Raw genomic sequence first — 13,178 nt, forward strand, 5'->3', positions numbered from 1 at the left:
ACCCTCGGGATCCAGGCATACTCCTTCTGAGCTAAGAGCCAGCCCTTGGCCCCGGCGGGTGCCACTCCTTAATTGGAAGGAGGGCTACTTCTAAGGCAGTGGGAAGGCACTCCTCTCCTTGGGGCCGGGTTTTCTGCCTCTGTTCTGGCAGGGGTTTTGTCCTAACCTAAAGCATATGTGAGCTCCCTCACTACCCAGTTTAGGAGTCAAATGCAACTAACGGGTTAAAGAACTTCCTTGGAAACCAGACAAGGGAAGACTCCTGGAGCTGTGCAGGTGCAGACTTACAGCCCACCACAACTCATCAGCCACAGATGCCGGAGCCCTGCACCGGGCTGCAGAGGTAGCAATTTTTGTTGGTTCATGTTGTCTTTTAAAAATAAATATATACAACAAATACATTTTCTCTTCTTTCAGCATAGAACTGAGCATACAGTAAGTGTTCTCGGTAAAGTTTGTCAAATGGGTCAGCTAGTTTTTAAAAATTTCACCCGCCTTCTTTCTCAGTCTGATTTGAGCTTTGTTTTGTGGATAGATGGGCAGAGTTTAGGGCCAGACCATCAACCTAATGGCTAAAGGGCTGTGCCCTTGTGGGAATCAAACCAAAGACCTGCATTGTGATGAAGTTACCCTAGTCAATAGCATTAACTCACACCATAAAGAAATCCAAGGAAAATGAAATCTGTAAACTTAAGAAAACAGATCACCAGGCAGAATGAAAATTAAAGAGAACTGATCCTTTCTTAGTCAGCAGAAGGAAAGACCAGGGTATGTAAGACATATACAGCAAAATGCTTTTTTCCTTTTTTTTTATTTAGTCACAACACATCAGTACAACAGAGGTCAAACCCAGTTCAGTGGAAGTCATTGAAAGGACATCTGCTAATAGAATAAACTTGTAAAATGATTCTTTTATAGTCCAAATCCAATTAACTAAAGTAAACCAAAGAGAAGGTAGCAAAGCCCTTTCAGATATCTCAACAACATTCTCATGCACCCAAAGAAAAATGCAACATAAACATTTCCAGTTAAAAGAATCTATGGCCGTTCCAAGAAAATTAAGTTTATGCATTTAACAGGTTCCACTGTACTATTCGATTGACTACCTGTGCACCATGATCTTATTCATTTAACATTGTCAAATTTTAGACCCAGGAGATTAAAAATCCATTGCATTGTTGGGGGCTCAGAAATGTGGACATATTTTAGGAAAGTATCTTCAGATTTCTACCTGCCAATACTGAGGATGGGAACCTAATTTCAGTGGCTCCCTCCTAAGTCAAAACTTTGAGTCCTGGCAGAGAAACAGAATTTGGTCATATGGATTCAGGACCATGGGTAGTTTGTACATTATTGCTGCAGGAGGCAGAGAATTAACTAGTCTTCCATCTTGGATAAAGCTGATCATCTGATTTGTCAACGCTTTGTTCAGAAATATAAAATTCAATAAAGTTCCCCCCCCAAAAAAAGACTAATATTTATACACCTTAATCTGTCAAAATATTAACAAATAGAATTATGTTAACAACGAGCATAGTGGTTTGTTTGGAAAGTTAATTCTAAAAACAAACTGTAACTATATAAGGAGAAAAACAGACCTAAATGTTAAAGTGTCCAAAACTTTGAAGCAAGACTCGAATTATTTTTGGATAGACATGTTTACAAAGGAAATTAGGCACAGTACAAACCTATCTCCAAGTATTGGTTGTACTCGCTACTTCAATGTCATGTTTTGAACAAAATTTAGCAACTAGTTTTAAAAGCTGCTACTATGTGGCAATACAAAATAAAAGACATTTTTTAAAAAGGAAACCAACGAACCTTCAGCCTTTCAACAAAAGTTATCTGAAATGTACCTTTTTACTTTTAAGGATGACTTTAAGATGATGTTGGCAACAGTCCAGCTCAGCTGGGATTGTAAAAGCTTCCCCCTCCCTCATTCTACAGCATCAGTTCTTTAAAAAGCTCCAATCTCCGTCCCCCAAGGTCTATAGGGCTTGCCAAGATTTGCTGCCTGCGTGGGTGCCGAAGGGCTCAGTGCATTGGGAGAGAGTAAGTGGAATGAGCCAAAAGAGAAGGGGAAGGCGGATAGGGAAGCCACCGAAGAGAGCAGAGGCGGCGAGAGTTTGGAGGCGGATGTGACCACGGGCAGCACCGGTCCAAGGCCGCCGCTAGGGGGCGCTCGCAAGGCGGGCGCCTCCGGATGCGCCGAAGCCAATCGGCCCTGGTGGTGTGGTTCCGTGGGCGAGGCCGTGGTGCCAGTGTTCCCGTGGCCGTTCTGCGGCAGCAACAGGGGGTGCGCGATGTGCGGATGATGTCCGAAGGCGCCTCCCCAGGGAATGTGTCCAAGGCCTGCGTGCGCACCGCTCGCCGCTTCCCGCTGGGAGGCGTAGTTGTTGAGATGCGAGACCAGTCGGACTCGAAGCGGGTCAGAGGCATCTAGTCCTTCGATGATGCTCAGGTAACGGGCAACTTCTGCCAGACATTCCCGAAATCCCAAACTCCGATAGTCCATGGCGAGGGCATGCGCGTCAAAATAGCCTGAGCAAAAGAACAAAAGAAAAACTTCAGGGCTTGGTTCTTAATTCTTAATCGTGTGTCTCGCATTTCTTCAATACCAAAGGCAGCCCTTCCTGGCAGATACCTACATCCTTAAGACACGCGCTCAAGGGTTCCTGAGAGTCCAAACATTTTGGAATCAACCAAAGTTTCTGCATTAATCAACATGAGCAGTATGCGTTTAATACATACATAATGCTAATGCAAGTTCAAAGTCCAATTAGAAGATGCCAAGCAGAAATGGGAATTATACCCTACCAGCAGATGAAACTATGTTCATTCCTTTAATGTTTTCCCTCAACAACAGCAACAACAACAAAAAAAATACATCAAGGACAGAGAAACCACAGAGCAGTGAAATTCATTAGACACACAGATGTAAGTTATCATCGTGGAGCTTTTAGGCGCTTGGTCCTCAGTAAAGCATTATCTGGCTGGAGACAGACGCACAGACCTTGGTCTCCAACCTTCTGTTAGGTTGTTTTTTCTACTTAACCACAACAGGTTTCCTTCCTCAGGAATCATGGGATCGCTCTTTTTTTTTTTTTTTTTTTAATCCTGTGTGTAAAATTGAAATAATACACTTTAAAAATAAAAGCCTTTCTCAATCTTGTCATGGGCAGCTTTAGAGTACCATGCAGGCAATAAGCATTTTCCAAAAGAAGGTGCAATGTGTATATTCCGCGCTAACCTAATTGGCAGAGTCTTGCGCTGATGTATTCACTGGAGAAAAATCCTAAGTGCTTTTGCAAATGTACTGCAGGCAACCGCATACACCGTTTTCTCCCCGCCCCCAAAGCACAGGGTAAAACTAAGGCAGCGACTGCACCAATCGCGTCTTGCAGCCTCTGCCTGCTCTCCTCCAGCCACTGAGAGCTTCCACCCAACGCCTGAGGTGTACCTTTCCCTCCTGCAGTGTGCAGCATTTTCAGGTGATCCACGGTCATCTGAAGGATCTCGGCTTTTTCCAGCTTAGCAGATCCCTAGAGAAGAGAATGGCAAAGATTGATTTGGCACTAAATGCCGTAGGGGAACAATTTAAGATTAGATAGACAGACTGACGGAAGTGCTCTATAAATTATAAACTGTGTGCTAAAGTAGAAGAGTTCTCTGCGCAAAATACATTGGAATTTGTGTATGAAGTCATCTTTAGGCATAAGCAGCACGGCTATTTTTTAAGACAAGAATGAGATCAGATTAATGGGAGGAAGGATTCAGAAGGTACTGGTAGCTACTTGGAGAGCTCTACCTACTTTGTCCATTACCTGCTTCTCAAAAGCACTGGGTACCAGCCTCCTCAGCTCCGACAAACTGTTATTGATCCGGTCTCGTCGGCGCTTCTCAATGATCTATAGGAAGCAGACAAAACAAAGGGGGGCATTTCTATTACGACTGTGAATTCCAAAGAGAAGAAAGGTGATTCTTTCCGTCAATTAATAACAACAAAAAGGAGTACTGTAAAGAGACTCACGCCTCTCCGTCTTTTTCTGGCCAATATCTGGGAAGACGTTGTTGGGGACATGGAACCTAGGGCCGAACTCAAGTTTCTGAAATGAAAGGGGGTGGGGGGAGGGGGGACACCAGAAATCACCGTTAAGGGAGGGGAAATCCGAGGGGTCGCCCCCACGCCTTCCCCGCAGTCGGGACTGTTTTGGCAACTTGGGCTTGAAAGCGCCTCAAGGGACCGGCCAGCGCGCGGCGCGCAGAGGTGAGCGCGAAGCACCGCGCGCCGGGAGTCCTCGAGCGCTGTCACCGCGGCCAGCCGGCGCTCGCCTCGCGCTCCAGCTCCGCTCGGCCGCGGTCAACTCACCCATTCTCGTCTGCACTCTCCTTCTCCACCTCGATGGTCTCGTCCAGCTCGCTATCTGAAGAGCTGTACTCGGGGTGGGCTCGCTTCATGCTGGCTCTGCGGGGGCTCCGGGGGAGGGCCGGCGCGGTGGGCAGGGAGGAGTTAACAGCAGCGGCGCCTCTTCGCGCTTGGCTGCTCGCGTTCCGCACACACTGATCCGGCTCACGCTCTGCCTCCGGTTAAAACTCAACCATCCCTTTCCCACGCTGCACCCCTTCTCAGGGCCCTGGGGAGGGCGGGGGAGTAGGGGCCGGAGGGCGTGGGGACGGAGGGGCGGGGCGACAGCTCCCGAGCAACAGACTCCAGCTAGCCAATCCGGCTTCTGGCTCGGCTGACTGGCAGCCGCTCAGGGGAGGGGCGGGGGCGAGGCTGAGGGCGGGAGCGGGCCCCGCCCCCGCCCGCCCACCCGCCCCTGGCCGGCGGCAGCGCGTCTGCTCCGCGGGAGCTCCGCCGGGTCTCCGCTGCGGAGAAAAGAGGGGGGTGCGGGCGGCGTTGGGCCGGCGGCGGGGAGGCGGGGGAGGCCGGGCCGGGACACCAGCCCGCCGGCGGCCGCGGCTCCGCCCCGCGCGCCGCGATTGGCCTGGCCGCGCGCCAGGACCGCGCCTGCAGCGCCGCCGGTGAGCCGCACGCGCCGCGGGCCGTGGGAAAGTGCCGGCGCCGCGACCGCCAGCCAATCGTGGCGGGCGGCGACGGCGGCGGCGGCCGCGCTGGCGGCGGCGGCGACGGCGGCGGCGCTGGGCGTCCGCCTGAATGGAGAAGAATGGACGGGCAGGCGGGAGAGCAGGGCTGCGCGAGGGCGCGAGGGTGCGCGGGCGGGGACTGAGCGACCGCGGGCCGGGCCCCCCTGTGAACCTGTAATCCGAGCCAGGGCGCCGGGCGGCCCCGGAAGGCGCCGCCCAGAGACGCTGTAAATCTCGGCTGCCGGGCCGCCCGTGCCTGGCGGCGGGAGGCGCGCGCGGTGGCGGGCTCGAGCTCCGTGCCCTGGAGGAGCCGAGCGCCTGCGGCGCCGTCGCACCGAAGGGACGCTGGGAGTGGGGCACCCGGTGTGTGTTCACAGCGACCACGGTCCCAGGGGTTGGGAGCGTGGAGGGGCAGGACGTGGGCTCGGGGAATGTTGTTTTTCGGTTTGGGAACTGTTCGCAAATGCGGCCAGCCTCGCTTCCGCAGGGCTTTCCAGCCTCCGAGAGGGAATGAATTCCCTTGGGCATTCAATTTCCGGGGACATGGAGCGCTTGTTTTCTCGACTGAGTTGAAGAAAGAAAGGGAAAGAAAGTCTCCTGGGGTTAGTTATTATGGTTTTTTTTTTTTTTTCAGGCGTTGACGGCCAGACCTCAGCGGGCGACAGGGTGGCGGGGCTGGGCTGCGGGAATGCACGTCGTCTCTGCTACACGACACGAACACACCACGCATCTCCGGCCTCGGTGTTGCGTGGCGTGTACTGTGTGCTACGTGAAGTTCAACAGGTCCTTAGAAAGACGCCAGATTTAAAAAAATAATACAGTTACGTATCTCAGGACTGATCCTGATCCCAGGATTTGTAGAAACGGAAATAGTTGTTTTGAATTAAAAGATCAAGTCTTTATAACTTACTAAGGTAGTAGGTAATTCATATTCTTCTCAGGTCCAGTCTTGTGTTACTGACCTTGCAGTTATTTCTGAGAAGGGAAAGCTTAATAAATATTGTTGGACATAACAATAGGAATTTTCTCATCTTTGCAAATGACTTCTAGTTTCTCGACCTCTTAATTAGAATGGAAAGCCATTAACACACCTTGGCCTGAGCCTATAGCCTAAATTCCTCAGCTCTCCCACTCTCTGATATTACCATGGTATGCAGCCTCCGCAGCTCCCATTGAGCCTGATATTCCACCTCATCTTCATCCCCAGCTTCTCATCCCTTCCTTCCAGCCTCCCTTGCTTCCCTGTCTAGGTTGGGTCCCTCCATCTTGAGTTTGCTCTTGGCTAGCACTCAGAACCCTTTGCTCCCCTGATATTCCACCATGTGACGCCTGTCAGCTGTCAAGGCAGATCAGTCCCACTCTCTGCTTTCCCTGCTTCTGTTCACAGGTGACAGAGCTCTCTGGGGGTTGCTACAGTCACATATTCAGAGGTTCAACCACCAACGCTCCTTTTCCACATCAGCAGCCTTAAGTGAGGCTCATGGCTGCCACCCTGCCTCTTCCCATCTAGAACCTAATCCAGGGAAAGGAAACCATCCAACCCCCTCCTCACTGCCTTCCTGGACTCTATTGAATTTCTTCCCTCAAAGTGACAGGCCACCCTTCCCCAGAAATCAGTGAATCCACTTCCCCTCTGAGCTTCTGTAAATTTTCCCAGCCTCTGGCATTTGCAGTGAGTCAGCCTTTCCTTCTTTGGCACAGTTTTGCTTCTTTGTAGAGGAGTGGGCAAGCCGGGGTACATGGGTAAGAGGGAAAAACAGGGTGGAAGTGAGGATTTTTTATTCCAGATTGGCATCTAAATGAAGTCAGATATATGTCACATATTCATGGTTATTTTCTGCTCAAAATCAGGTTTATATCAAAATTTTGCATTTCTTTTGCTTCGTAACTGATTGTCATTTATTCGTCCAAAAATTTATTGAATGCCTACCATGTCCTGGCACTATGCTAGGACCTGAGGATATGAAGGTGACCTAAAGGTAAAATGGCCCCACCCCCTGTACCTCAGGAGAAGACAGCTGATGATAGTTAGGTATAATAATAAATAGTTACAGGTATGTAAACGTTTGGAAGAACCCTTTGTTAAGGAAAAACAAGGGGGTAAGGATACTTAGGTCTGGGAGGGCCTTTTCTGAGTTTGGGAAGGAGCTTAAGATCAAGGTGCAGTTGGAGCAAGGCAGGAAGGGGTTAAGGCCCCTCCCTTGGGTGGTGGAGTTGGAGGAGAAAGTAAGATGGGAGGCACCAGGCCCAATTTTGCACCACCTGCTATGTAGAGTATATTTATCCCTGGAGACTTTAAGCAAAAAACTACATTAAATTTCTTTATGATCTCCTGAGTGCAAGGTGCACCCTACAACACTGACTCTCTTGCCAGCCTGCATAGGGGCTGTCCAGGCCTGGTCCCTCCGAGAAGGAGCTGCTTTTTATAATTCACCTCCTTGAGAGTCCACCCTTTTCAAATTTATACTCAGACTGGCTTCCCCCTGGTCTGCATTGATTGGGTTTATTTATTTCTGTATCTTCCAGCAGGTTGCCTTTTTCTGTACCCAGAAGAGACAGATACTCTAGAACCATCTTTGTTATGGGGTAGAAGGAGGTAAAGACATCCCATTTGCAGAACCAGATCCTGGTGGGCAGGATCTCCCCAGAGCTGAACTGGCAGGTGTCCAGAAGGAAAGGGAAAAAGCTCATTCCTCAAACTGCGGCTCCAGCATTTCTTCATGATAGAGACTTAAGGATGGCCAATCAACTGTAAGGGACCACTCAGGAAAAAGACCACTCATCAGAGCTTTGACCACTGTGGTGGTCCCTCCTCAGGTGCCCTTGATGAGCCCTGTATCTGTTCGTTTACTGCTGAGGGCTGGTGGTCCCGACCTAACAGGCACTAGAAATGGTGAGCCAGAGGGCAATGGAAGACACCTGCCATCCCAAGAAAAGGCAGAAGGGGCACCTCTGTCTGGGTTTCTAGTCAAGTCATCTTAGCTATTCTGAGGCAAAAGGGCATTTGTCAAAACAAATTTTAGGCGAAGCCAGCTGGTGTTTGAAACATTCAGAGCTTGCTTGTTTATTTATTCATTCAACAAACCTGCATAATGCCCCTACTATGTGCACGTTACTGAGCCAAGCCTAGCCTGGTGCAGTGAGGCTGAGAACCGCAATCTTTATCAAGCTGTTCACAAGGGGTGGAGTCAGATAAACTTCTTAGCTACTGAACAATGGGCAAGTTATTTAGGCTCTCTAAGCCTCAGTTCTCTTATCTGTAGAATGGGACATTAATAATACTCACTCTCTTAGTTTCCTAAGGCTACCGTAACAAATTTTCACAAACTGGATGACATAAAACGATAGAAATATGTTACAGTTCTGGAGGCTAGGAGTATGAAATCAAGGTGTCAGCACATAAAGGGAAGTCCCTGAAACTGTAGAGCTCTGTTCCAGTAGCCATGTTTCTTAAAGATGATTAAATAATGATACAGCTTTTGCAGTGTGCCTGTGTGATTGTGAAAACCTTGTGTCTGATGCTCCTTTTAGCTACGGTATGGACAGATCAGTAAAAAATATGGATAAGAAATAAATAATAGGGGGAACAAAGGTTAAAATAAACTGAGTAGATTGAATATTAATGGTCAGTGAGAGGGAGGGGTAGGGGTATGGCATGTATGAGGTTTTTGTTTTTTTTTCTTTTTCTTTTTCTGGAGAGATTCAAATGTTAAAAAAAAAAGATCATGCTGATGAATACACAACTATATGATGATATTGTGAGCCATTGAGTGTAAATATGTCAAGAAAGTATGTTTGTTTGTTGTTTACAATGAAAATATTTTTTTAAAAAATGTCAGCACAGCCATACTCCCTCTGAAACCTGCAGGGAAGAATCCTTCCTCGCCTCTTCCTGGCTTCTGGTGGTTGATTGGCAATCCTTGGCATTTCTTGACTTGCAATTGCAGTACTTCAGTCTGTGCCCCTGTCATCACATGGCCTTTTCCCCTCCTGTCTGGGCCTCTTCTCGCCTTCTTTTAAGGACACTAGTCATATTAAGGGCCAACTCCACTCCAGGAAGAGGTCATTTTAATTTATTAACTATTTCCATCCACACTGACCCTGTTTCCAAATACCGTCCCATTCACAGACGCCAGGGATTAGGGCTTCAACATATCTTTTTGATAGGTAACCTTTCAATGTCACAGATTAAACAAGATCAGTTATGTAAATCACTTTATCTGGTTCTTGGCCATTAGTAAGCACTCAATCAACAGTAGCTGTTATTATGAGCTACTAAAATACCTGATCTACCAACCAGTAAATCAACTCAGCGCCAGGTTACTCACTCCTAAATTTCCTTTGGATACTCTATTACATGTCTAATGAGGTTGAAAGGAGGAATAAGTAGTTATCTAATGATTGACTACATTAAAAACAGTATCTCCCAGAAAGCAGTATCCTTTTATTGATGAGAAGGAACCAGTGCTTCTTAAGAACACTAGATTATTTTGAGTAGAGCTAAAAATAAAACATGTGCTCTTCATTGTTAGTGAAAGTCGTGCCTTTGAGTCTCTTACTAAAGAACATCCCCTGAGCATGGAGTGCTGTAAATATGTGTATGATTAAGCTGGGCACTTAAAGGAGCACTTTATGATCAGGAACTATAAGATAGAGTTGTCCCAAAATGTCCCATCAGAATTTTGACCAAGTGCCAATTTATGTGTTCTTCGTACTGCCTGCTTTCTCTAGATGGTGGGTCTCAAACACCAGATGCCCTGCAGCATGTCATGCCAACACGAAAGAACATTTCCACTATCAATTCTCCTAATTGAGGTCACATGTAAAATGCTTTGCCATTGTCCTTGAGGAAATTGTTTAATTGAAAACCCAATAGTCAGCAGTGTGATACGGTGGGAAAAGGAAAGGATTTCAAGTTGCTAGCCTGGGTTTGAGTCAACCTTTCTAGCTGTGTGACCTTGAGCCTATCACTTCAGCTCTCTCCACTGAGCCAATTTTGTCATCTGTAAAATGAGGGTCATACCTCTGTGTGTGTATATGTATATATATATATATTTTTTTTTGAAAGATCAAATGAGACAAAGCCTTGTAAACTACATGTTGTGCCTTCTGCTTGTAAGTCATGATGGTTGATAACATGAGCTGCTTCCTCTGGGGTTTTGCTGGGCCATCTGAAAAGAAGCTTCTACAGGTTTTAGTGTTCCTATCAGTGAATCATGACAGCAGGCACCATTTTATCTTTTTTAAAGAAAGGATATTTATAACATCAATGTTCATTTCACAGAACATTAGTCTCTCAAGATGTTCTGTAAATAAAAGCATCTGTTTTCAAATATATTTGGGAAACTAACCCCCTCTTGGGGTGCATATTAGTGGATAAGAGGCACTGACAAATCCTTGCTAAGGAAAGCTTATTTGCTTTTGTCTATCTCAGCATTCCCCAAACTCACTGACCCTTTTTTCCTAGTATTCCACTTAAGGATTCCAAGGAACATATTTTAGGAAATACTGTCCCAGCATACGGGTGGATTCATTTTGCTTTTGATTAAAGACCACTGACCCACAAAAATACTAAATCAAGCATAGCGAAAAACAACTTGATGAAACTATTATTAAGCCAAATGCTAGATATAACCTTTGCTTTGGAAGTTCTGTTTTACCTAAGCTGAGAGTCTAATTCCTTTGAAAAAGGATTTTTAATACTTTTTTTTAAAGTTCTTTTTTTTTTTTTTCTTTGCCGTGAGCAGGCTCCAGGAATCCAACCCGAGTCTCCAGCTTGGCAGGCGAGAATTCCTGCCACTGAGCCACCATTGCACCGCCCTAAAAATTTTTTAATAGTACTTTTATGGCATATACTATCTGCCAAGTACAGTTTTAAAAACTTTATATATGATAATTCATTGAGTTCTCACAACAACCCAGGAATTATTCCTTTTCCCAGTTTTAGAAGAGGAAGTTGGCTCACAGAAAGGTAAGAGATTTACCCAAGGTCCCATCTTCTCAGGCTGGAAACTGCCATTGGTTTGATAGAGTGACATCCTCTTTCCTTGAAGAGTAAATTTAAGTGTATTCTTTTTGTAATTAAAATGTTGCAAATAGCTTTTTGCAGCATATCTTTTCTCCATTAAAATAATTAAGATAGCAATCAGCAGTATATTCTTTTCACAATTAAAATAATCCAACTACTTTTTACTTTCCAACTTTCAAGACAGCCCTGGATATAATGGATAAATTGTGGGGTGTCACCATAGAAAAGTTGGGAAATAATTACTCTTCCTCAGAATTTCAGCAGAAAGGAAAGCCATTTTCCCAGGTTGCCTAGATGTTCCTACAGTACTGCGACAGTTGGAATGACATTTTCATTAGATCCTATTTCTAAGAATTTCACAAATTTAGTACATCTATGTTTATAGATGTTTATTATAAATAAATCTCAACATGATTTTTTAATTATTAAAGTTCATAGGCTAGCAGAATGTTCCAGGTGAGCCCCAGACTCTGTCTTTGGAACCAGTGGACTGCTAGCCCCCTAAGGATCTATTTGCCTGAATTTATTTGGGTTTGGGTTGAAAAACAGTGGGTGTTTAAAATGTGTTCCTTTTCGATTCAGGGTCGCCGGGCAGAGTCAAAGAAGCTGTTCTAGTTTGCTAGCTGCCAGAATGCAATATACCAGAAACAGAACAGCTTTTAAAAAGGGGAATTTAATAAGTTGTTAGTTTACAGTTCTAAGGCCAAAAAAATGTCCCAATTAAAGCAAGTCTGTAGAAATGTCCAATCAAAGGCATCCATGGAAAAGATTCCTTGGTTCAAGAAGGCCACTGAAGTTCAGGGTTTCTCTCTCAAGTGAGAAGGCACATGGCGAACAGGGTCAGGGTTTCTCGCTCATCTGGAAAGGCATATGGCGAACATGGCATCATCTGCTGGCTTTCTCTCCTGACTTCCTTTCATGAAGCTCCCCGGGAGGCATTTTCCTTCTTCATCTCCAAAGGTGCTGGCTGGTGAGTTCTCTGCCTCTCGTGACTATGTCATTCTCTGCTCTCTCAGAATCTCCAGCTTTCTCCAAAATATTTCCTCTTTTATAGGATTCCAGTAAACTGACCAAGACCCACCCGAATGGATGGAGACACATCTCCACCTAATCCTGCTTAACAACCACTCTTGATTGAGTCACATCTCCAGGGAGATGATCTAATTACAGATTTAAACGTTCACACTGAATAGGGATTAGAAGAAACGGCTGCCTTTACAAAATGGGAGTAGAATTAAAACATGGCTTTTCTAGGGGACATACATGCTTTCAAACCAGCACGGAGGCCACGGAGAACTGGGGAGACAGACTGTCTCAGTAGAAAGAGAAAGGTCAAGGCCAGGAGCAGTTTGTGAGATAGATCATTTTGATGAAAAAAATAATGCTGCATCAGCCTGCGCGTAACAGCAGAGTTGGGACCACACCATGACAACACTACCACACATACGTACACCACACACACACACACACAAAGATCTTTCTATTCTTTTCTCCAATATCCCACCAAATGGCACTCTGGGGGTGCAGAGTGACACCCCAGTGGAAGCCTAGAGGTTTGGCAAAGCAGCAGTCTTCACCAGGGCTTTCCTGACAAGGCCGTAGTTGAGGATGGCGGTGAAGTCATTTTCTAACATCCTGGCAGTGCCAGGGCAGGGTACGGAGCTTGTCCTCAGTGAAGCAGGAAGACGCACTGTATCCAGGTGAAACTGTGACTTCCTCTATACGCAGGGGCTGGTAGGGACAGGTAACATTCCAGTGACAAGAGAAAAAAAGAAGTACAGGGTGTTCAGAATAACATTCCTGTTTGAGAATTTTTGTAGAATTTTAATATATTTTTGTATGGAGCATTTCTGTTACGTGTTAAGTGTTCAATTTTGCAGCTTTTAAAATGAATCGTATTTTACTTCCCAGTAACAGAAAGCATTCACAAAAGATTTTTTATAAATTTTTTCCCACTTAACAAGCACTATTTTTTGAACCTCAGAGGTGTTTTTCTGTTTTTCAATGACTTTTCTTTTGCAAATTCCTTAACGGATTATAGGCTAATGAAATCAGACAAGTT

At 46.0% G+C, this 13,178-nt stretch overlaps 1 protein-coding gene across 3 annotated transcripts; it reads right to left on the reverse strand.

The window, feature by feature from the left end:
- Positions 1 to 772: 772 nt before the first annotated feature.
- Positions 773 to 4,634, reverse strand: HEY1 (hes related family bHLH transcription factor with YRPW motif 1). Of its 3 annotated transcripts, none has more exons than XM_077167056.1 (5): positions 4,370 to 4,634; positions 4,031 to 4,106; positions 3,825 to 3,908; positions 3,461 to 3,542; positions 773 to 2,541 (listed from the first exon to the last, which is right to left on the reverse strand). In XM_077167056.1, the coding sequence occupies exons 1-5, from the start codon at positions 4,456 to 4,458 to the stop codon at positions 1,958 to 1,960; spliced, it is 915 nt and encodes a 304-aa protein (XP_077023171.1). In that variant the 5' UTR covers positions 4,459 to 4,634; the 3' UTR covers positions 773 to 1,957. The 3 variants fall into 3 exon arrangements, with proteins under 3 accessions (XP_077023171.1, XP_077023170.1, XP_077023172.1); XM_077167055.1 differs by having other exon boundaries at positions 3,813 to 3,908; XM_077167057.1 differs by lacking the exons at positions 3,461 to 3,542; positions 3,825 to 3,908; positions 4,031 to 4,106; positions 4,370 to 4,634 and adding an exon at positions 3,027 to 3,435.
- Positions 4,635 to 13,178: the final 8,544 nt, after the last annotated feature.

Source organism: Tamandua tetradactyla, chromosome 6 (assembly GCF_023851605.1).
Source record: "Tamandua tetradactyla isolate mTamTet1 chromosome 6, mTamTet1.pri, whole genome shotgun sequence".
Taxonomy (NCBI): Eukaryota; Metazoa; Chordata; class Mammalia; order Pilosa; family Myrmecophagidae; genus Tamandua; species Tamandua tetradactyla.